The 26,144-nt window shown below is 36.6% G+C and overlaps 2 protein-coding genes across 9 annotated transcripts; one reads left to right on the plus strand and one right to left on the minus strand.

Moving 5' to 3' along the window:
* Window positions 1–331: 331 nt before the first annotated feature.
* Window positions 332–21,788, plus strand: Rhobtb (Rho-related BTB domain containing). 8 transcript variants are annotated; one of them, XM_072904023.1, is made up of 15 exons: window positions 335–624; window positions 11,088–11,459; window positions 11,813–11,916; window positions 11,979–12,176; window positions 13,144–13,351; window positions 13,573–13,815; window positions 13,896–13,981; window positions 14,417–14,543; window positions 14,637–14,771; window positions 15,224–15,247; window positions 16,047–16,200; window positions 16,259–16,389; window positions 16,560–16,802; window positions 16,888–17,036; window positions 17,274–21,788. In XM_072904023.1, the coding sequence occupies exons 2-15, from the start codon at window positions 11,280–11,282 to the stop codon at window positions 17,524–17,526; spliced, it is 2,235 nt and encodes a 744-aa protein (XP_072760124.1). In that variant the 5' UTR covers window positions 335–624; window positions 11,088–11,279; the 3' UTR covers window positions 17,527–21,788. The 8 variants fall into 8 exon arrangements, with proteins under 8 accessions (XP_072760132.1, XP_072760124.1, XP_072760125.1 ...); XM_072904024.1 differs by having other exon boundaries at window positions 335–613; XM_072904027.1 differs by lacking the exon at window positions 335–624 and adding an exon at window positions 2,315–3,891.
* A 2,125-nt stretch (window positions 21,789–23,913) lies between these two features.
* Window positions 23,914–25,082, minus strand: Nhp2 (NHP2 ribonucleoprotein). The gene is made up of 3 exons (XM_072904034.1): window positions 24,802–25,082; window positions 24,306–24,378; window positions 23,914–24,219 (listed from the first exon to the last, which is right to left on the minus strand). Exons 1-3 carry the CDS (start codon window positions 24,965–24,967, stop codon window positions 23,988–23,990), a joined length of 471 nt encoding a protein of 156 aa, XP_072760135.1. The 5' UTR covers window positions 24,968–25,082; the 3' UTR covers window positions 23,914–23,987.
* Between the last annotated feature and the right edge of the window lie 1,062 nt (window positions 25,083–26,144).

Consider the following 26,144-nt stretch of genomic DNA (forward strand, 5'->3'; position numbering starts at 1 on the left):
CTTACTGTGCGTAACAAAGAAAAGAGCGACGCTATCATTTTTTTATGAAAATATAGTGACACTTTAATCGTTTTTATATATGTAAAGAATATAAAATATGCATGAAATATGTGTGAATTCAAATATATAAAAAAGGAAGTTAAAATATTTGTAGAATATTTACAAAAGTCAATTAATTGTTTTGTTAATTCTAGACAATGTGATATTAATGAATTTTTGTAAAGATAAAAATAACGCTTCCCAGACGATCTTCCAAATTTCATCTTTATTGGCGCCTCAAGATAAACTTCGCAATAAAACTTATGTTATAGAGCCGTTATCGTCAGGTATCATAATGTACACATATGTAATACGCGACAAGCGCCTGCAATACTGCTTTGAATTACTTATCAATGAGCTATGTGTTTATCTTCCTTAGTCAAAGTCAACGCATTAATGCGCTGCGTATAAGAAACGCTGTTTTCAGTGTCGCGATTTCAGTAGCTGACAGTCAATCGAGGGAATTTCACGTGGTCGGTCAGGCAGAGAGTTTCGGGAAAGAAGCTACGTGGGTGGACGCACACGTTGCATTTGATTGCCTCGATTGCAAACGTGTTTTTGTCGCTGCTTATTGGTACGTTCACAGTAAGTACGACATGCAATCGCCATTATACGCGTATTCGAGTAATTTCGCGTATTAGTCTCTCCCGGTCGAGATCCCCCGCCCCCTTCCGCTGTTAGTTACATAAGTATATATGCCACGTATGTGTCGTTGATGGAGCCAATTAACTAACCGGTTAACCAATTAATTAACCGTTCGCGAATACAATGTGCAATTACGTGTGTTATTCACGCCACTGCTATTGCGATAATCTACTTAGATTCCAGTTCAAAGCACACGCAGTAAACATACGAATGTTTCATTTGGTAGATATTAAGATTCTTATTTAAATTATTTGCAAAAAGAATCTCGGTTCTATGATTTTAACGAGATTTCTGACAAATTTTAGAAAGTTTTGAAATTTTATATATTAGTAAGAGATATCGTGTAATTTTCACAACCATATGTGTGGAAAATAAATAGGGAAGAAGACTTATCATTGGTTCATTACGTTAGCCTTTTATCTGTTTGTTGCGTTATTTAAAAATAAAATAGATGATACATCGAATGACTAAACCATAATATATAAACTATAATTCATAATCAGAATATATTCGTGAACTAGAGCAACAATATTTTGCATGGTTTAAAAAATATGTAAAATATCTAATTACGTTATATCAGTAATCAGTTTCTGATATAAAATTATATATTGCGCATTACATTTAATTTTAAATGAGAAAAATGTGTCTGTAATTAAGACCCATGAGAGAGAAAGAAATATTAATTAATTTCTAACAAACATCTTTAAATGAGAAAAGTTTTATCTAAGACTGTCTTAGTTAGACGTCTCGGACAAACATGGCTTTAAAACGCAGTATAATGCGGCAACTGGTTTCACTGCGGTGACTAAAGATATGATGAATTTCTACGATGTGAGACCGCTGATTCGCCTTGACAGCTTGATAGTCATTCGTTACGATTCGCTTTTTATTCAAGCGTGATTTAAAGTGTTTCAAGGATAATGCACGTGACATTTTCAACCACAATTGCAGTTGATCTCATTCACATTGTAGCGATAAACATGAGTAACTCCTGATATAATCGATCGGACAAGTTGTGAGCTCGACTCGCTTACGTATCCCCGTTAAATTGTCGAAACCTCATAAAAAGCTTTTATTGTCACGCAATTACATTCGCGCGAGCGACTGCTGTAACAATTAACAGCGCCGGTGGGGGATGGTGAGACGTAACACACAACCCCCAGCCTCACCGCACGCTACGGTGCGGCGGCAGGGTGGATTGATTTTTCGCCCCCTGACGTCACGACGAATCCAGCATGCGCGTGATGGTTAAACACGGTGCCGATATCGGTACCGGTGCATGTTCTTTTGTATTATCTCCTGTACTAGAGGGAGAGGGGAGAGAGGATTCTTACGGCTCGTCACTTTATGGGAATGGATCGAATTTTGCCGCCCATTAGTTGCAAATTATTTTTATCGTCATAGAAAGTTTTTTTTTTTTTTTTTTTTTTTGAGAACGGAGAGAGAGTTATTATGATACATTAAACAAGTACTAATTATCACAATATTATCGTTTCTCTTATCTTTAAGTGGAATAACTGCTATATTGCAATTTATATAATTGTTCTAATTATTGCAAAAAATATTTATAATTCAATTGAAAATTACATTAAGCATTAATTTTTTGAAATTATAGATTGCATTAAATTAATGTTAAATGATTACTGTTTGCGCGCGTTTTATCTCAATTTTCTAACGTTAATATTATTTTGAGAAGAAGAAATCGAATGAGAATAAGTCAACTTATCGTTCTATTCGAGCTTGATAAGGTTGTTCGAAGATCCATTCAGTAAATTCCATTGACAATGATCAAACCCTTTAAGTGTGGCTAACAGCTATTGGCACTGACAAGTAATAGATATAGAATGATTATAGCTAACGGGAGGAAGAGAGGATGAGATCTGACGCACGTAAAATAGATAGCGCATGAATAGTGTTCCAATAAGACTGTACAAGCTCCTAAATATATTTATATCACAAAGAAGAAATATGAAGTAATAAGTCTCCCATTACTATCACGCGGGACCATTACAATCGAATCGAGCATCCAATTGTTGTGCCATTTCCTAAATGAAAGATTATCAACTAGCAATTTACTTGTAATAAAATCCATTAAATCAACAAATTAATATCGTAGTCTATTTATCTTTTCTTTTCCATCCATTGATCACTTCTTTTTTATTTTAATTTATTTCATTATTTTTATCAAAACTAAATGATGATTATTTTTACTATTCCAACGAGATAAAAGAGAGCGACAATTTCTTCTGTTTTTATTGTTAATAAGGAGAAAATTCTATTTCAAACAGAGAAATTATATATTTTTCAAAGAAGAAAAATAACTTGTGCGAGAAGAGTTAACTCTAACTAATTTCTTACAAGTAAAAAAATTCGGGAAACTTTGTCTAAAAAAAGGAACAGAGTTAAGCCGAGGAAAACTTCACACACGTCATGGAAAAATGAAATTAGACGAGAATCTTTTTCAAGACGATACTTCCCCGGGGAAGAAGGGTCGACGTGCAACGTATCGCTGCATCCCGAGAGACGTCAGCGCGGTCGAAGGGACGAGCAGGTCAGGACGCGGAGGGCAGGACGAGCAGGACGCGCAGGACGTTTATAAAATAACACCAAGATCGCGTCAGTCGGTGGGAAGGAGAAGGAGAAGGCGAACGGGGTGGTTGCGTGATTCGGGAGGAGGGTCGGGGTCACGGCGGGTTCATTCAGCGATGTGCAGTTGGCCGGGTGCTGTCGTATCTATCTCATCAACCGAGCCACCGTGGTTCCCTCTCTCTCTCTTTCATCTCTTCCCCTTCACGGTCGTTCCCTCCCTGTTCCGACTGGCGCGGTGGAATCGTTCTCCCTACCCTATCCCTACCCTACCCTAACTCACGTCGTACATACGTTCTCACCGTGCGCATCGTCGCCAACGCGCCCGTCGACGGCCACCGAGGCAGCACCGAGCAGCGGACGAGCGTCGACGACGACGTCGACAACGACGTCGATGACGACTATCGACCTTTCTCCTTTCCTTTCTGCAATCAGTCTCGGAGAGACAGTTCTAACGTCGTCAATTCTTCGTACACTCTGTTTCGCGTGCACAAGACACGTGCGTCGCGTCGGTATGACGGTAGCTTAACGTCCTCGTCGTCCACCTGGTGACTGAGCCTCGGCGGCGCGGCGGCTTCGATCGACTGACAGCGGCGGCGGTAGCGGCTCTCTTAAGCGGAGGTGGGTCAACTCGCGAACCAGCGCTCGAGCGACCGTCAGTCGTTGACAGGTGGTGCGCAGTTCTGCTCGAAACACGCGAGCGAGCGAGCGAGCGATTCTGCGATGCATACGGAGTCTCTCTCTACGAGCGGGGACTCGTATGCGTCGATCCGTTAATCGACGCCCTCGTGAGTTATCCGTTCGAGGGCAAGGTAAAGAGAGAAACGGATACGCGAAGGGAAAGGGAGAGGGTGGCAACCGTGTAGGGGGATGGTGGGAGGCGAATAGAGAAACGGAAGAGATCGGAACGACGATCTCTGGTGGTCTCTTATCTCGAGAGGACTCCGCGATTAATCACTCTCTATCTCTTTCTCTCTTACTGCAATTGCATGGAGAACACGTACAACCCAAATCTTGAAACGTCCCGGGGAACTGTCTCTACGTGACACCTACGTCGAGCAAGAAGAATAGATAATTTATTGGTCGAGATCTGTTTTGGGAAATCGGCAAAATTTTCGATAATCAGATCGGAGCAGACGCGGAGATCCAGAGGAGCGTCTCAGTCTGAAGAATACACACAGGGCGCTTCCTTCCCTTCCTCGCCTCGGATGGGATGCCCCTCCTCGCGCGCCCACCCTGTCAGGACGTCAGCTGAAACTTGCGTGGAACGTCCTGGTTGCCGCCGCTGCAGTTTCTAGTCTGTCGTCGCGCTCCGACAGACGGCAGCGGCCGAGGAAGACGGGAGGAACGGAGGAGCGGCGATCGTTAGACCGCTCGTGTCTGCGATCCGCGACGCGGTGCAATTCACCGTGTCGCCTTCGTGGAGAAGGCTCTTACGGAGATTTAAGAGAGACGACATCCGCTTCGAGAGAATACGCCCCATCGCGTGTCAACAGGCGAGGGAGAGAGTGCACGCGGGTAATTTCTCGTGCGACGACTGTGAATTCCATCTCTCCTCTCGCTCTCCCCGGCTCTATGCACACTCGATTCTATACATATGTATACAAATGTACATACATCTGTACTCGCGCGAGAACGTGCCCACCTCGCCAAAACTCGTCGCGTGTACTCGCGTAGCATGCGTCAGCCGGAGTGAGCGAACCGGCGTGCAGCTGTCACCGGGAAAAACGAGAGAGAGAGAGAGAGATCGAGATCGAGAAAGAGAGAACGTGGATCGGCCACGAGTGCGTTTTCGAGAGCGGTGCGAATTTCCTCGCGATTTCCTCGGTGTCAAAGAATTATCGCAAGTGCGTGTACGTCGTGGGAGAAAGAACGTCGGCAAGTACGAAGGAGGGGAGATGCATGATATAAATTGATCACACCAGTAAGTCCTCCGAGGTAGAACGAACGACGACAGCCAGCTCATCGACTTGTTTCATGCGTCATCTTCCAGCACTTTACTTAAACTTGGCAACATACTCGTGCGACTGTGATCTCGAGAGCTAGGAAATTTTGCCGTTTTTTTTTTACGAGAGTCTCCCTTAGCCCTGGGAGGCTGTCTCAAAGGAAAACGTCAAAGTCGCACTCGCTGCCTGAGAAAAGCAATATAGTCACACGGTGAGCGTGGTTGTCGCTCAATGTCGTTATACGTTCTGGATGTTTCATCGCCTGCTGGCCATTGACTATTATTCCATCTATTTATCTCTCTGGTTTTACTCCTCTCTGTCTCTCTTTCTTTCTTTCCTTCGTCTATCTCTCCGTCTGTCTCGCTTTTAACTTATATAAGAGAGCACTGTCTGCAGAACATGTACGAGTGTCCCCGCCGCTGATGCAGAGGCGGGCCTCGTATTTGCAGCACCCTGTTCTTGCGGATATTAATGTTGCTAATACGACTGGCATTAATATTAGCTTATTCATATATACATATATACGTGTATTCTCTCTTGTGCGTGCCATACACCCAACATCTCTCTCGTCATCCATTATATACATCATTTAACAGAATGATTCATCACTTTCGCTCGTTATCGCTAATAATCAAATATATTATCTCGTGCTATAACAATTTTGTTTTTATTCCTCATTACTTAGATTATTATTCCAAATAAAGTGCAAATGAGGCCGCGAATACACATCGAAACAATTAGTCATCCGCGAGAATATCGAGTGTACCGATAGAGATCGCAAACTCGACCGTCGACCCATAGCCGTGGCACAGTTAAAAATTGATTTATGCCCTCCCTCTAACATTGTAACGAGACGCGTCGTGTCGCTCGGCATTGCGGTATATCTCGATCGTTTGCTCTAACGACCGCGTCGATTGTTGCGTGTATCGCGATTTAAATGGCGCGTGCCGTTTGATTTTATCACCTACGTCACGGAGAGGACGTTCCATCGGGAGATATCGGAGTAAAGACACTAAAGATGAAGAAGACGGAAGCGTGATAGTGCTGTATATATCAATAGGAAGATAGATAGATAGATAGATTGATAGAGAGAGAGAGAAAGAGAGAGAAAGAGAGAGAAAGAGAGAGAGAGAAAGAACGCGCCAAAATTGACAGGTATACACGTGACGCAACGAAGGCGAAACGTCAAGTCCGCTTTCGTTCGTCTGTAATCGCGCGAGTACCATCAGCAGTTTCGCGATTAGCCGCTGAAAGAGGTCGGCAATAAGAACACCGTTTACTTAATTAATGCGGCCGACGGATGGACGCGACCGTTGACGGCCGTTGCGCGGCTCGTTGACCCCACGTGCAATTCTCTTGGACTTGGACCGTCCTTCGGTCGGATTGATTTACGCCGCTCGGCTCGGCTCGGCTCGGGATGACGAAAAAGGCGGAGAAGACGAGAATGGAAGAAGAAAGTGGCGGTGCGGGTTAGTGCGCCGACCCGGGTGGGCCGCCTATCTGACTTTTTCTATCGACGGCGACGGCGGTGACGGTGGTCCTCTTCTACTCGCGTTCGCGGCTGACCTCTCCGTGACCCGTTCTGCAATGCGTCAGCTGTTCTACGCGCCGCAATGCACGGTCTTCTACCGCCACCGCCGCTGGCATGTATCTACAGTCCGCTCTCGCACGTTCTACATCCGTTCTTTCTCGCACCGGATACATTGGACGTCATATGTATACGCTCCGACATTCGCGAAATTTATTTTCAAAAGATTTTTACGAGAAAAACGCGCGTTCAATATCACGATTCGTGACCAGAAATAAGCATGGTCGAACAACACTTATCGAAATTTGACACGTGTCATATCTTAAGTATAAATGTTAAATAATAAATAGAAGACTTTTTTTTATTCCATATCAAGAAGATTAGAGATATTTGAAATTACGAAGCCATAGAATTTGCCGTTCACTACGATTTATTAGGAAAGTTGTTAGGTTTTGACTATTTAAAGCGGGCTAATAATCGTTTTTGCTATATAGATCGATGACGTCAGAGCCATATTTCTCTGACTAAATATGCTCTCGTGAAAGTATATAGAACGGGAGAAACAGAAACTAAAATCAATTTAAAACCTTGGACATGGAGACTGTCTGGCGCGTCATCGATTAAAGTATCACTATTTACCAAAACAGAAATTATATTGAGTAATTAGCCATATGTATATGTCATACGAGCTGCTTTCCGTTTTACAAGAAAAAACAACAAGTACATATTACGAAATCTATCTTCTCAACTTCACAATTCTATTTCAAATCATTTTATATGATTCTGCATACTTTTGTAAGAGCGAGAAATTTTATTACATTTTCTTTGACGTCATTGATGCATATAGTTCCATCGTACCGTTCTAATAGCGCAATGATAATTTCCGCATGGAAAACAATCAACATTATTTTTCATTTCATGAAATATTACGTAATAGTAGAAACTTACATAAATTTATAAAAAAATTCTGAAAAAAACTTTAATTAATATCAATTTATTTAAAAAAAAATGCTGCGATAAAATATTTTCTTTTCTATTATCGTATAGCTTTTAAATATACTATATCGGTTGTTTTTTTCTGCTAATAAAATGGGATGAATACCTTTTGACAAATTACGAGTGAGGTATTGTGTGTGCTATTATCGAATCTTTAACACTATTGATTTCGATAACAGCAAAATATCCGAGTGCAATGTATTGGAAATTGGGTAATAAATTTTATTATGATTTATATTTCCGAAATTGTAAAAGGGGAAATATGTGATTTATTATCATTTACCTATAATTATTCAATTTTTACTGTTACTCTCAAAACTTAATTGTAAATACGTCATTATTTTCGATCACATTTTTTAATTTAATTATGTTTCAAACAAATCACCTTTGTTCTCTTCGAATGTTTTAGTTTCGAACACACCTATTTTGTTGTTCCACGGTTGTGAATACGCAACATGTTATAACAATTCGTTTTACCCCGTTTTAACAGGTATCATGCATATTTTGTGATGCGTAGTACAAAGTGCAATAACAACACAACGTCAAACTGGCAAAAATCGATAAGCCTTGTGCTAAAAGTTTATAGCGTCTTTTGCAGTTTCTAACTGATTTAAACATTCGTTATATTGTTTTTTTTTTGCCATATGCGCAAAAGCTGTTCTATGTGCTTGATTTCTTGCGTGCGATATTACTTAGAATACATATTCATTCGTACGGATTATTTTATGTTTGCAAATATATTAAAAAGATTTAAGATATTAGCCAGAAACGATGAAAAGCGTTGCAAATAAAAAAGCATATTTCGAACTTTATTTATTTATCTAAATCATTATTAGAACGAAATATTTTTTGATAGCATTAAAAAATTGGAAACTCAATTTTAGTTTAAAAATCAATTATTATGACGACTCATGAAGGATCAAAAGGACAAAGCTACTTATATTTACGGGATGATTGTTGCGCAATATCTTGGACTTTCGTAAGCAATTTAAAGCGGAATACAATTATCATACAGCAAATTACACGAGATTACAATGAAATTACATGTAGTGACAATAGATAAAGGAAATTTTATTTCCTTTCAAGAAGAAAGAGAAAACTTAAAGTATCGTTTATTGTAACAGATTGTGCAATTGTCATTTGTTTGCTGATGTAATGTTGTTATATTACACGATAAACACTCGATAAAAGAAATGATTACATTTACGGATTGTACGATAAAAAATACGAGGTCAGATTGACACGCGAAGAGCCAGATTATATTAATTAGCCCAACCCTTTCGCAATCGATAGTTTTACATATAATACTTTTATCGACATAATCTCACGGATTCGCGAAGAGACCCAGTATACACGTTTCATTTCCAATTCATCTTTGATCGAATAATGTAAACATGTAACCGATTTGTTTAATGAACGGAGAGCGGAGACTTGCCACAAATTCTATTTCATGAAAGTAGGTCTCGTCCAAAGACACTTGCCGGAAAGCGTCAGCGAAACAAGTCGACTATTGAGCGACGGGGCTTTCGATTTTCGCATCGTGTGACACACTCAGCGAATATATTGCGTTTTGCATATCTCGAGTGGTTGTCACTTAGTATTATCGACATGTTTCCTCTGGACGTGCAACATTATCGTAATAAGCGGATATTATAACATTATACCTATCGCATGTAGCGCATGTTACCTTGGGATGCGTCCGACGTGAAAGTCGCGGGAAAGTAATTCAATTTTTCTCACTATATAGCTTTTACTCACTTCGCTTCATAAGATTAAATCTGCAGCTATGTTGATCAAAGAGAAATTATAGATTGCCAAAGGAGAGTAAATATAACAGAGTTTCAAATAATAATTTATAATAAAGCTCTCTTGAATTATAAATCTGCCCTTCATAGCTTGTCTCCAATCGTCATTTATAATTTAAAAAAAAGCGTTATATATTTTACAAATTTTTATGGATTATATAAACTTGAATTTTTGCTCCTTTTTAAGAAAAAAACTTTGATTCTGGTAGACTACAAAAATTTAAATTAAAATAAATTTTACAAGTTTATGTTTAAGAGCAAATATATTGTATGTAATAATTAATGTGATATGTCTAATTATGAATTTGATAGAATTACATTAATAAAGAATATATAAAATTGAATTGATCAATAATAATCAAACATTCTTTATGACATTGAAAAACTTGGACAAGATTTAATATTAAATCAAGATATGACTTTACGTAAAGTTAATAAATATTTAAGTATAATAAACGTACATATAACTTTATTTGGAGAGATTTATAGGAATCGTTAGATTATTTTGATTCATCAAGAGAAATATACGTAACAATGGTTAAACAATTTGTTTTGTACAGAAACTAAAGCTAGAAAGTAAACGAGAAGTTGAATGAAAATTCAGAGAAAAGGATTCAATGTAGCGTGTAGCCACTCGAGAGTCTGAGTTCATCGAGTGGCGAGGATTTTGAGAATGAATCAGCTGGAACAATGCTATAATAGATCTATATATGCGTTCAGGGCTAAAGCAATATCAAAGTTGAGGTTGAGGTTGCAAAGCTTCTATAGCTCTAAATATAGAAAATACTTTTGTAGGGTCAAATCAATAGACATGTGTTACGTATATATTTGGAATGTTTAAGCGCGTTTCACAGATTCTTATCCTCTCCTCCCCCTTAGACTGTCTAAGTCATATCTATATCTATCGATATAATCATGTTTTTTTTTTTTTTTTTTTTGCGAATACGTGTAATCGTGCAATCTTCGTAATTTGTCAAGTTCTAGTTTTGACGTGATATAGTCAATCATAGATTATTTTTGGCACAAATATGACTTTCCCTGCGCGTTCTCTATCTTCGATCGCCTCGTGATATGTATGATCGAGGAGGTCAAGCCCGAGCTTTCGATTACGACTTACACGTCGAATATGGACTTATATATTTATGTGATTCTTCCACCCAATCAATCTAATTTACATTCTATTCATAGCGGTTATTAATTAATGCACGATTAATATAAACCATTTATATTTGTCTTCAAAAAATCAAACAGGTTTTATACCTAATGTGACTATAAATCGCTAAATAATTCATATAACAGACACGGCACAGTGTGCTCGTCTACTTAGGGCATAACATTACGCAACAAACAACTGTCTAAGTACAGCAACGTAATATTACATATTACAACGTAACATTACGTATTCCGGCTGTACTGTGTTCCTTTAAAATTTTTACGATAACGACTTGTTTGTTGTAACGTTAGAAAATTGAAACGCGAAAGCCGCTCTCGAAAGTGATATGGGAAAAGCTGTCACTGAGTTATGTATCATGTCTATATCAGTTTCAGCGCATATCTTATCCGCGGCAAGGTCGGGGACGCCGTGTTACAGTCCGGTTGTCGGATGTGGTGCACGCAATCGGCGGCTACGGAAACGACAGCGGTAGTGTTATCTGCGCCGGAGACAGCGGTCCAGAACTCGAACGATCTGGCAGGTGAAAAAGTAAATTGCATGAGAAGGGGAGACTGCCGGTGATGGACAATGAGCAACCGCACCAGGAACTGGTCAAGTGCGTGGTCGTGGGTGACACGGCAGTCGGAAAGACCAGACTGATCTGTGCCAGGGCCTGCAACAAGCACGTGTCATTGTCGCAGCTTCTGACAACTCACGTGCCCACGGTCTGGGCTATCGACCAGTATCGGATCTACAAGGATGTGAGTTTGCAAAAAAAAAACTTTCGTCATAAATAATATAAATTATATATCAGAGATAAAAGAATATGAAAAATCTATATTTTAATATTAAGAGATATTATACATATTTTAGATAAAATATTATTGTAAATATTATTATAAAATATAATAATAAAATATTAGGTAAAATCATTTAAAAAAATATCTGATATTAAATTGGGACATAATTATAAAGTGATTTAATGCCAAAAAAATTTCATTAACAAAAATATATTTATATTTAATTATCAAATTACAGATATATCTCTGTTATTAATTTTCTTAGAGAGATATGCAATGTTATTAAATATGATATATAATATAATACGCGCCAGGTGTTGGAGCGATCTTGGGAGGTAGTAGACAATGTAAACGTGTCTCTCCGTCTTTGGGACACATTTGGCGATCACGAAAAGGATCGACGTTTCGCATACGGCAGGTAAGATAAATAATCGAAAGCTTGTGAGAAATTGTAAAATTAATCGAAAAAAAACTTGCTAGGTCTGACGTCGTGTTACTATGTTTCTCCATAACCAACCCCGTTTCCTTGCGAAACTGCAAGGTGATGTGGTACCCCGAGATAAGAAGGTTCTGCCCGCAAACTCCGGTCCTATTGGTCGGATGCAAAAACGATCTGCGATACATGTACCGAGACGAGACTTATCTCAGCTACTTCCGCGATCGCAGTCCTTTTGTAAGGTAAATTATTTCTCTCAAAAAACTTTAGTTCAAACAGAGAAAATTGGAAAATTAGAGAGAAATTTAAAGAATATAATGGAAACTGTTTTCATGAATTAAAAAAACTTTACATTTCTCTAATATTTTAAAATTAAAAAATCTTTAATTTTTTTGAAACTTTTTTTCAAATCTTGAAAAATTAAATTCTTCTTTTTTAAGCATTGAGAATTACAAAATTTAATTCTTTAATAATAATATAATAATAATTTAGTTGTTATATTTGCTAGTTTTTAAATTTAATATCGGGAATTTTAATCTCAAAAAGAGATTAAATTATCAATTCCAATATAAAAAAATTGATTGTTTTATAAAATACATAAAATATATAGAAAGTAATTTTTTAGAAACTCCGATCGGAGCACCATGTACCATTTAATTATTTTAATCGATTAGTCGCTTTTTTGGCTACGAAACAAAACTCGTGTTTAAAGCCGATTTTTTTAGTCTCGTGTGAAACTCATTCAATCGCATCGGTGCTCCTTCAACGATGGGTTTACTAGAATTGTACCAAAGTATTGATCTCAGCGGAGATTCTCTTCATAAGCTTCCTCGAAATCTTTTACTGGCAAAAAATATTCATTATGATCAGCTTATGTGACATATAAAATTTATCACGGCATATGAAATTTATGATGATATTGCAGTCGATTGTGAAAAACTTAAAATTCCCGATAAGTCTCATAATCGAGTGGAGCTAAAATTAACCAAACCTTGACATACCGCGATTACTCCCTTAGGTAAAAGACTGAAAAGTTTCTCGTGACTTTTAGCAAGTCTTCCTCTTGTATATATTACGGTACTTGGAATAAATTTATTCTGCATTTCAATTTTATCGATAATCATCGTTTTTACATTATGTTACGAAACATCACGGTTATAATTAAAATACGTAACTGTAAATTTACAAAATGATGACGATTATTCACAGGGCTACGAGAAAGAGCGATCTGGTGATGCCAGATCAGGCACGGGCGGTAGCGCGAGAACTCGGTGTCTGCTATTACGAGACAAGCGTTTTCACTTATTACGGTGTAAACGAGGTGTTTGAAAATTCGATACGCGCCGCCTTAATCGCACGTCGTCAGCAGCGTTTCTGGATGACGAACCTGAAGAGGGTGCAAAGACCTTTGTTACAGGTATGATAACGGATATGATACGAATCAAATATCTCTATTTTAAAATAAATTTAAACAATTTCAAAAGAGAAATGAAACATACTTTCATAATCTTTAATATCATCTTAGGAGTAAATATAAAATCACAGATTGCTCACTAAATTGAATTAATGCTCATGTTTTTTTTTTTTTTTTTTAATAATGAGTTATGTATGACAATTTTATTTTAACAACTTTGACAGGCGCCATTCTGTCCGCCAAAACCAGTACCGCCGGAGGTATGTCTGGCTGCGAGTACCTATGAGGAGAACATGAAGAGCCTGTGGACGAGACCGGTTCACACGGACGTGACTCTGATAGCTGGCAACTGCACGTTCTTGGCTCATCGGTGCTTGCTCGCCGCGGCGTCACCGGCGTTTCATCGGTTATTCTCGATGGAACTCTCCCACGAACTGACACCACGTAGCTCCAGCGAGTCCAGCATGGTATATGCCAGCTCTATCAGGTTCGGAGGTAGTAAACAGGATAACACAATAACACATGTTTCCCTTATTGTCTCGTCAAGGTGAGCACTTTCGGCGAGGCCACCGTCGGTGACTTCAACGACGATACCGAGTGCCTAATTCGTATCGATCAAAGCAAACCCGCAAAGTGAGTTAATCCTTCCTCGTATGTTTGACTCCTGCGTCAGTTAACCCTTTATTTGGCAAGCTGCAGCTAACACTTTGTAACAAAACAGGTTTAATCTTGCGGCAAATGTTGCAACTAACGCATTAACGCATTAAACGTTGCTTAAGCTTTTAACCCTAACGATGGGAAAGATGCGCCTAATTAACAAATGCTATCATCACATGTAAAAAATCTTACACACTGACATCATGCTTCAAGCACTATTGCCAAATAAAGAGTTAGATGCAGCCCCCTTCCCTTAGCCTTTGCACGGTCTTTCAGTGTCGACATATGTATTCCACATTATAAGTAGCGACGGAACAGAGTTTACGATATTTCCGTAATAAAAAGTTTGTATATATTTCGTTTCGCGACGAAACACGAGCCTCTCGCACAAACAAATAATATACGTTGCAGAGTTTGGGAACAACTTAAGCGACGATCGAGTTTTCAAGTACTGCCGACGGTGGATAATCAGAGGAAAACTAACGGCGCAACGAGGGAGCTAAATCATCCTGCCTTCCAAAATATTCGTATATGTCTGGTGAGAATCTTGATCGTGAAGTCAAGTTGCGCGAAAAGCCGTCAACTGTCAAAAATTTTACAACTGTCACATTTTGTCGCGAACATTTTGCAGACTGAAAACGCGAATGGAGTGCAGCAGCCCATGACCGTGGTTACGCTGTCGAAGCTGATCACGCCGCAAGCGATGCAGCAATGCTTGCAATTTATTTACACGGGCAGCTTGGATAAACGGTATCACGATCTACAAGTACGTTGGATCGGTAGAAATTATCCTAAGAGAAAAAAAGGTACATTCGAGAATGTGAGAAGAACTCTCTTGTTCGTTTTTGCTACAAAATACGTGCGGGTATAAAATACGCACGTATTTTGAGAAAACGGAATAAAAGTGCAATCTTCTGGATGTGAAAGTACGTAGTACCTACGAGTCTCGTAGGTTTACGATAGGTAAAACTCGATCAAATGATTGCGCAAGCTCTCTCTCTTATTTACGTTAGGTATTAATTTTTGAAGAAATATTATTTACGTATGAATACTTTTGTTTTGAAATTATGAGAAAAATGCCGGTTAATTACGAGTACTCATGACATATCGCGTTTGTAATAAGTCACAGTTTGTACATGAGCTTCTCTTAAGAGCGTGTGAGCTAAAATCGCAACTGTTGCAGAGTATACAGTAACTAACGCGGCTCTATTCTTTCAGACAGCTCCTATCGGGCTTCTACTGGTTAGTACAAAGCGTTTGAAATTGCGTTTGAAAATTTGACAGTCGCATCAGATACATACGTACACGTTACATGCGCACGCACGCACGCATATAGTGGCCTCATCTAGCTGGATCTGTTTCGACTTGAGAAAAAATTAATTGCGAGATCATTGTATCATATCATACGAGCATGCCTTTCTATGATTACGACTCTTTAATTAAAGAACAAACTTGACGCTGAAAATTAATCTTTCGTTTACAAGCAAAAAGTAAAGAATTAAATGAGACAAAAAATATATGTAATTATGAAATAAATAAATATCAAAGAGGCCGTCTGTATAAATTGCTTATGTGACGTTTATCTCTTGTGTTTTCTGCAGAAATTTTTGTCCGTCTAATAACAATATATCGTTGCAATTTGCATCGATCTTTGACGTTTAGCTAACAGGCCATGCTCATTAAGCTTATAGTTCGCGAATCATCGCTATCGTAGTATCGTACCGACCATCCATCGCCCTCGACATCATCGAGCGGGGAGGATCCTCGAGGAATCGACGTGCGATCGACCTCGGCCGATTATAGAGGTGCATGGATACGCTTCCGATTGTTATCACAGACATTCTATAGAATCATTGCCTATTAATAGGATAGGTTTTCCTCTAGCGACCCGATTTATTACCCGAAAAGCGAGATCAGATATCGTATCTTTTTTTTTTTTCTCTCTTTTTTTTCCTTCTTTCTTTCTTTTCTCGGTCATTAAACGTTGATGAGAATCGCAATGGCTCATCGATATGATCGTTCCGGTTTCTCTCACCCGCAGGAGATCAGGCAGGCGGCCGAATTTCTCGAGCTACCGCAGTTACTCATGGTGCTCGGTAGTATACAGACGAGGGAGCAGTTTGTCAATAGCGATCTCAATAATCGGTACAAGCAAGTGGTTAGACAACGACTGGAAGACATTTGCCTGGAGCAAGGTTGGTATCGATCAATGAGCAATGAAACAATTATCGTCTTCAATGTAAATACGCTTAGGTCTCTTCGCCGATGTGATGTTCGAGTTGGACGATGGCAGCGTACCGGCCCACAAAGCGATTCTCACTGCCCGATGCGACGTGATGAAAGCCATGTTCTCTGGCGATTTTCGCGAAAGCAGCGCAAAAGTCGTAAGTATACACTCTCTCCGCGTAATTAATTCATTAATTCATTCCCGAGACGTTTTAATTGGAATTGATGCGAAAGAGCAAAACTCTGTCAATTTGTAAGTTATTCGTATGGCTACAGTGGATTATGGATCACGAATAATTATAACGGATATTGCAATTGCAACCGATAGATAGTCTTTCCTGGGGTACGGGAGTATACATTCCACAAGTTGCTGTGCTATCTTTATACGGATGAAGTGCCGGCGATCTCCTCGGCAAGATGCCTGAATTTATTGGAACTAGCCAACAGACTCTGCCTTCAACGATTGGTGAATCTAGTCGAGAGTAGGGTGATCGAAGATCTTGATCGCCTTTCGCAAAACGAGGGGAACGACGCCGTCGAAAACTGCCTGAGACTGCTGGAGCCGTGCAAGGTCGGTTTCCTTCGCGCGTTTGCATCAATTAAGACACGATAATATAGTGATTATTTACGTTTAACGCTTAGCTACGACTTTACAGCTGCATAATGCCGATCAGCTGGCCGACTGGTGTATGAATCATCTCTGCGTTAACTATAATAAGCTATGCAAAATGTCACCTCGCAGCGTACGGCTGCTTCATCCCGAGAACCAAGAGTATCTGAACGAGCACCGATGGCCGCCGGTTTGGTATGTACTACGAAAATATATTATAACTCTTTCAATTTTATTTCAATCGATATAACTAATTTTTATCCCAGATAATTTATCTTATTATTGTAATAATATCAAAATTTTTGATATTATAGTAATATTTTCTTTTTTTTTTTTTTTCGTGCGCGATATAGAGAGTAAAGTAACGCTAGAAAATTTATCTATTATAAAATCTCATTTATGTATAGTTCCTGACTTTGATGTCCTCGACAGGTACTTGAAGGACTACGATTATTATCAAAAGTGTCTGGCGGAGCAGGATCGCGAGAACAAGCCGACGTTGAAACGGAATCGCAATCAGTCCGGCTGCCTGTGCTTCTCGGGCTCGAGCAAGACCCGACGAGAGGGTAGCACCGGGAACGGGGGTGGCGGCGGCGCCGGTGCGGCATCGACAACGTCGACCGAGACGACGGCGGATCGACCGCTCTTCGACGCCTCCACCGAGTCGGGCGAGCAGGCCGTATGACAGGAGCCAAGCGGCCTCAGCCGCTCAGTCAGATTCATCTTGGTCCTACCTGTGCTCATGGTCTTCATATGCACTATTTTTACCATTTTGATACTGCTACAGATTTATACTTAAGCGGACCGCGCAGGACGAAGCTATGCGTAAACGCACGTAAATACATATGAATATAATATATACATATATTTACACACACACATACGCACACGACACATGAACACGCGCGCAACACACACACATACATACACACATATAAGAAATGCATACATACGTATGTATATGAATAAACACGAGAATACACACAGATACACGTATACGCTGATGATCAGATGATAAAAGTCGATCCAGGGCTAGCTTGAGATATATTCGATTCTTGTAGCCCGAGAGATCGAGTTTCAAAAATTCCCCTATGACGTACGTAATTTCTTTTTCTTCTAACGATGTGCACCCCCTCCCCCACCATTTTTTGCGCCGTGTATTTTTAAAAGCGCGATGCCGACGACTCGGATTCTCGCGAGTGTCCGTGAATTTTTTCGTACTCGCGGACTTTTACGACGCAGCTCACACTTTTACCTTCCGCAAGCGACAAGCGAGAACAGTATTTTTCGAGGGGAGATTTCCTACTTTCTACACGCGTTGATATTTCGGTGCGCGTACATTCAGAGACAAGATTGTGTGGATGCTGATACAAATTAAATCACTCTTTCTTCGTTTAATTCGTACTTTCTCTTGTAAAAAAAAAAAACGACGATTGTTGATACAAATAAACATATCCATAAACAATCGTTTCACGTATGTACAAATGTGTCTTAACATCTCGAGAAAAAAAAAATGGCAATCTATAAGAAAAGCAAAACTGAAGTAGATAATGTATTATTTTTTAATATATATAAAAAAAATATAATAATAACTTCTTCAACTGCTCTTCAATTTTAGTCATAGTTTCAAAGATATTTTTATGTGAAAAGCATAAGTCATATCAAGACACTAGATAATATAATGGATATGAAGAATAAGAAGAATGGATAAGAAAAGACTAGCTAAAGTAGTATAGGGTTGTTTAGAGTTCTCGAAACATGTATGTTGTATGTAATAAATTTGTCCGCGCAATCGACGTTCAACGCCTTGCCATCTCTATAAAATAGGATTGTCGATGATAAAATTCAGAAAATTAAAATAGGGATTCGAGTGTCCACTCATCGTTGTCCCTGATTGTATGTTGCCAACAAGCGACTTTCGTCGATACGTAACGCATTTGCATCGCGCGAATGTCGTCGCCTTCGCCGATGCAATTTGTCAATTTGATGAAGATCAATCAGTCGCTTGTTGTATCGCCGCGATTCGAGGATCGATCACGGCGTGATTGTCGTCTCGGTATGATTTCGATGCGTTCTCTCGACTGATTAACGCGATTATTACGACAATCATCCGCGATCTGCCGTTTGACAATTGTGCTAATTATACAATTTCGCGTCTAATTTCGCAAAGAAAGACGTGAAGCCACGAGCGGAAGCCCCGAATACTGAGCTTGTAATACGAAAACGCGAATATAGAAGAGGAAAAGGAAAATGACATGTAACGTTATGTCCTCCTGTCGATGCGTGTTAGACTGAAGAAACGAGCAATAGCTTTAGTTCGTAGCGAAGCTAATAAACGCTATCGTGAAATGTAGCGAAATCAATCTGCCAAAGTCAATCGCTTTTCTTAATCTGCCGTCAATCGACAGAGAGTTTTTGACAGAGACAAGCTGGCGCATTTAATGGCAAGCGGCCAAACTGCTGTCTTGTGTCGTTTTAATTAAAGCAAGCAAAGAGACGTGATAAACTTTGGAAAGATTGATCAATTTTACGCTATTTTACGGTATAACGGTGTTGGGCATTTACGGATAGACTTAGGTAAACGACACAGTTATTGATCACTTGAGAAATATTTATTCTTAATTATGAAACAATCGATAGAGATCTTGTCAATAATTATATTTCATTGTATGTATGTGATAAACAAAAATGTTAATTTTATTTGCAAGTTTTTCGTAGACAATGTAAAACATAAGCAAGAAGCATGTAGAGCGAGTTTTACATTAAAAGTTAAAATATAAAAGTTACATATATTGATAACTTTTAAAAATCTATTATATAAAATATAAAAGAATCTGCGATACTTTATTTAAAGAAAAAATATATCGCGAGTATTAAAGATAAATAAAAACTCGCGCTTTAAATAAAAATTGACAAATGCAAGTGATCAATAATTACAGTGGTCAGTAATTACTTTATACATAGAATACTAAAACTGTCACCTTATAAGTGTGTAGCGCAATTTTAAATTACCGTGAAGAAATATGAGTTGTTTTTCACACTTAAATACAATCTAAAAGCCATGTAAAGTTATCTAGAAGACGCCTTGATCCGTGTCAGACGTCTTTTAAATGCCTTTTGTAAACATGTCTCTTTCAGACATTTGTGCTGTTCCAGAGATAGCTTAATTACACATAAAGTGATAGTTTAGATATTCTACGCCGTTAGTATCGTTTACTCGAAGACGCCCAAGACTGGTAGTCGTTTAGAAGACACGATATAAAAGTATATCATGGCGTGTAAGTTCGTGAATTTATATTCTTTACGCGAACAACACGCGGCGATAAGTTCCGCTTCTCCTTCGTCCCATCCGTACAATTTGCAATAAATAAAGTCGCTATTTTTTTCATACAAAAAAATTCTCCCACGAAACGGCTTACAATTGCACGTATCAGATTGCATTTAATAATCGTCCATTTTCGCGAAGGGAGGAGATTAATCATACCATTAAATATCGCGGCAACATATCGATTATGATAATAAATCATCACTGCTACGATGACGACGCTATCATCATCGTCATCGCGGCGGTGATGTATCATAGATAGAGAGAAACGATTGTTTGTAACGGAAAGATGTAATGTACCTAGTATTAGGATCTAGATAAGGCAAAGCTTCCTATTTTTTGCCCACGAAAATACATCATCGCGTTTCAGCCGGGATGAAAATGATTTTTTAATTAATTTCTCTTAGATCTCTGCGATTATTTATTTCACAACACTATTGTCATATGAAATATTTGGTAATGTATGGTATGTTTCAACAATGTTGATTCTGATTTAATCTTGTATGAAGATTGCAGATCGCACATTAGAGTGACAAATTGAAAAAGAAATTTGAATTTCTTATTTGTTATAAAAATAATTTTTGCACGTACAAAAAAATGTAATTTTCCATTACATCGACCCGGCTGTGACGCTCGCGCGATTGGATTAGCATAATATTGATACTAATATTGATAACACGATATTAAAAATAGTCGTAATATGTAATCGATAATCTAATCAATGTTAAGAGATATTACCGTTAATAATTTGATACTCGTTAGCTCCGACAACATCATTCGCATAATCATCCTCGTATTTCTCAATCGATTCGCCCATATCCGCGACCGTAAAAAATCTTGTTTTGCAAAGGGAGAAATGGTATGAAAGAGTGAGATACACAGGGATTAAAAGTGCGAGTATGGGACGGAGAACGAACGGGGAGGAAAGAGAGAAAGTGCAATGCACACGGATGAATTGACGTCCATACGGTATGTATACACATTTGTATCACGAAACAATTGCGTATGGACAATTAAAAATGAAAAGTTAATCATTTTTTTAATATTAATTAATTTTTTTTTAATTTATATTCAAAATAAGATTTCTTCTTTCTTTATTTTCACTTCATTTTAAAACATCTATTTTTTTTACGTAAAAGTTGCGATGAACCTTTCGTCATTGACATACATAATCATAACAAATCGCGCTACTGCCCGATCTATAATGGAATTATGTTTAAGTAAGAAGAGAGCAAAAAGAGATAGAAAGAGATTTCGAATATAATAACTGGACACAGTGATACGGTGTACGTCTGTTCCGGCGAGGATAAGAATAACGTCCCACTTGTACGCTATGTCAATTTCGATGTCAATGTTCTCCTTCGTCGCTCATGTATATATGATATATTTAGTCCTAAGTGTATATTTTATACTGAAATATTGGTAACAGTAGAATTAAGCGCTCGGTCATATTGATAGATCGACAAACCAAAGGATTCGTGCGCGGTTTCCTCGTATTTGCGTTCCTGAGTAAGAATGAAAGAGAATAAACGAGGAAAGTAAAGAGAAATGTATTTCCTCGTAAAACATTTATTTCCTCGACGTATTATCAGAGAGCAATAAGATGAGATAAAACAATGTAATTAATCACGTTTCATATTTAATTTTTATTTTAATCATTTTTCATTGGCTCTCTTTCTCCTTTAATACCGCTTCAATAACGTCATATGATATGTATTTCGATAAGAAAAATATTAATGATAACTGGACACTAAAAGAACAAATTACTTAACAAAATTCATCAAGTCCATTTAAAGTAATCTGTCTGAATTTTTTATCTAGCGTCAAACTTTTGAAGTATTATTTAAACAAAAATGCCAATTTGTGTCACATTTAAACGCTTTATTTTTCACGACATAACTTGAGCTAAATTCAAATTAAAAATTACTTTACCCGAAAAATTAACAAATGCAAATTTTGTTAATTATTAACTAACTTTAGTTTTAGTTAAATACACTAGAATGTTACTCAATAGAATTATACCTATATTAGAACGATTTTTCATCGCTGAAATGAATCTTCCTCAGGAAAAAAAACGAATTCTCAAAAAGATTTATCAAAGAGCAATGTGAGAAATTATGCATTTTTAATATCTATGATATTAATATTAATATTAAAATTTTGTTTATTATGCATTTTTATTAAACTTTAATTATAATAATTTAGTTATAGTATTTTATTCGTTGTTAAAAAAATATTCGTGATATCTTGTTGTTATACGATTAAAAAAGAATTTGAGATTTATTGTAATTCAATCGAACATATGGGACAAAACTTCTCGATCTAACAATAAAAATCAGACTCCCATTCGTTATACAAACTATTATAGATTATAATTACAAATGCGTCACACAAGCTCGTTTGTGTATTTAAATAGTACGATATATGTTTTCTTATTTTTTATTTTAATAAATTATGGAATATTCAACAAGATTGATGCAGGAAAAATTTTGCATCTCTTTTTCAGCAAAATACGTTTTTTTAAATAAAAATATATGAAAATTTGTTTTTTATAAAGTGTATATATATATATATACAAAGTCCAAAAAAAACATAATGAGAAAGATATTTAGCTGTCTGGATAAATAAACTTAATGACCATAAAAATAAATCTAAAATACTTGAATTATTTTAAAGTCATAAAAAATGTCCCAAAAATATTTAAAAAAATATAAACACTGAAGCTTATACATTTTTCATTAAAAATTTTTTACTACAACGCTATTTAAAACTAGGACAATCAGGAATGTAAAACAGGTAGAAAAGCACGTTGATGTATATCTGCATTTTGAATTTTGATTCGCGAATTCCTTTTTTTCCGCAATTATTTTGCATATATCTCGTTTTTATCGTTCTAGTTATAATTAATTCGCCATTTTGCAGATTGCGTTCTGCAATCACGCATGCCACTTCGAATTCACAATTGATCGGCAAGTTTTAACGCAAGTCTGAGAAGAAACACATGTTTTTATAGCTATCGATGTGTAACGAGAATAAATAACGCGCGTTAGCTATTAAATAAGACTTACTCTGTAATCGCATTAAGGGAGAGAATTTTAGTCCAGCGGTATTTTAAAAAAATACAAAAGTAAGACAAAGATGCAGAGAACATAGTTCGAAAAGGATCGGCTGACAATCCACAATTAATTTCGCACTTCCTTAATTGACCGAACCGATCACGATGACTTATGTGTTTCGGTTCAATCTGTGCGCGCGAATGCGAATCGTCGTTCTACGCTCATCTATCTTAAGGGGTGATAAGTCTTCACGATATATAACACATACATACATACATGCACATATATATATGTGTGTGTGTGTGTATGTATGTATGTATGTATAACAACGCACTATTTTTGCGTATGGGCGTATAAATATCTAGCAAATACGACTGTATTATTTGTACGAATAATCACATTCAAGGAGCACGGGATATCCTTCCGCATCATTCATGAATAAACAAATTTCTTTACAATATGCCAACTAGTCAAGAATGCTTTATACCAGACATATGCTTTTAATAGTTTTAGGCTCGATCGCACTAACATTATTTTAGATTTAAGTGAGACTTAAACATGTGTATCTTTATCTTTTTTTTTAAATGAATAAAAACAGACATATGTTTAAATTTCGCTTAAAGCCAAAATAATGTTCTTGCAATCGGGCCTTAATTATATCAATTATATTTATAAATAATTTTATACTTAATTTTAATTTTATTTCAATTTTATTTTTTTTTTTTTATACAAAATAAATATAAGCTATGTATAAATGTATACGAATTATAAAGGTGTAGAAAGTGTTATCATTGCACCTTTTACTTCATCATATAGATCTTTATAATCTGAATGTTCTTTTATGAGCACCATGAGACTGCCACGCTTTACACCCATCGCTGCACCAATGTCCAATCTCGATGGAGTAAAGCAATAGGGAATGTTTTTGTCTTCACATACAATTGGTAAGTGACACATAATTTCGATAGGATATACATCTCCAGCAAAGACAACTAAACTATAATAAAAAAATATTTGTGAAAATACATTGCAATCGACGTGCAATTCACTATTAAATGGATATTTGAAGGCACTGCAGCTTACCCCGTTTCACCCTTGCGAAGGTGTTTCTGTACATCCTTTAAACCATTGCGCAAATATGTTTTGTGTTTTGATGCTGCAATAAATAAATAATTGCTTATATATAAATAAATACATATATATATTTTAATGAAAATATCATACATTATATTATAAATTGCTCCAATTGTGTATTATATTATATATTATATATATATATATATATATTACATATTTATATTATACATAATATATAACCCTCAAACTGAACACGAGGGTCTTTTGTGTCCGTGCCATTTTTAATCCATTGTTTTAAAAAAATATTCATAAAATCTCAAGGTTGGAAACTTATCTAAAAAAATTTTGTGTCAAAAGGGACTTATAACTGAACATGTTCAGTTTGAGAGTTAATTATATATATATATATATGTTGTAATATATAATTATAATGTAATATATATGTTAAATATATTATATATTTATATTTTGAACAAAGTGTGTGCTAATAACAATAGCTCACCTTTCTTTATACATTTATATATTTTTTTGGTTAGTTTCTTAGGTGCTATAGGTTTGGCAATAGCATTAACAAGTTTTAGCTTTTCCTCATAGCTGATCTCCGGAGAGTCGATACATTCTTCTTTTACTATACTCTCGTCAACCTCCATCCTGGTTTCGTCCTGCATTTTATGTAAATATTTTCGATTTTATGAGATACTTTGATACTCCCTACACGTGTCTAAAGCCTATTAGATATTGCCAAAGAGAAGCGTAAGAGACGCCACGGCTCGGTTTTACGTGATCCTTGAAAGCGATATGCCCTCTGTGGACATAAAAACGTGGACGTTGAACTACATAGCCAAAGTCCACGAATGTTCTCAATGGATAACACATAATGCGAACAGTTTTGGTTGCGATCCGTGCTATGTCCACAAAATTTATTAACACATTTTGCTTATTCACTTTCATCTAAAAATAATTTGTTATTTCTCCATACTGGCAATAATTTACTTTTAATATCAAATAATCAAGTAAAAATTGTCAATATTCTAATTTTGCCAATAATATCTTGATTTTTTGTAATTCTTTTTCTTTTATTAAACGCTATTTTTACATTCTGCATTTTACAAATTAAAACTTATGTTATATGAAAAAAAAATTTTCTTTCAACAATTTAATAATTTAGAGTATTGTTCTACAAATACAATAATAAACTTTTAGATATCGATAGATTCAATTAAATGGAATAAAGATCAGATATATATATATATATATATATATATATATATATATATATATATATACATATATATATATATGTAAACATACACAATTTTTTAATTAGAAAAACTGTTAATTTTTTACTTATTTAAGTAAAAATTGTCCGAATTATATAGTGTTTGCTGTCATAATCGTAAAAATTTTATTAATTTTAATTACATATTATTTTAAAAAAGATAAAATGAAAAATAAAAGTTTTAATTTTTACTTGACAAGCATTTTAATTTATATAGCTAAAGCATTAGAGCTAAAAGAAGGTATTTAATCATATAAATTCTTGTATTACTAATAATAAAATTGATGCGAGACACTTTCTGTAACAACTAATCGTGATTTGAAAAAAAAAGGAAAATTACTTATCAAAATTAATTAACCCAGATCATTGTTGCAAGAGACTCATATATATAAGTATATTTATAATAAAATTTTATTTTATTTAATTACTGTAATTTTATACATCTGTTGATTCGTTTAATTCATCTATTTGTCGCTTTGAATTTACAATTTTAATAGCAGGACGTTATATATATTAATTTCTGAAAATGAAACTTTATTAATTACTTAAATTAAAATGTGGATGAT

This window comes from Anoplolepis gracilipes, chromosome 12 (assembly GCF_047496725.1).
Source record: "Anoplolepis gracilipes chromosome 12, ASM4749672v1, whole genome shotgun sequence".
Classification (NCBI taxonomy): Eukaryota; Metazoa; Arthropoda; class Insecta; order Hymenoptera; family Formicidae; genus Anoplolepis; species Anoplolepis gracilipes.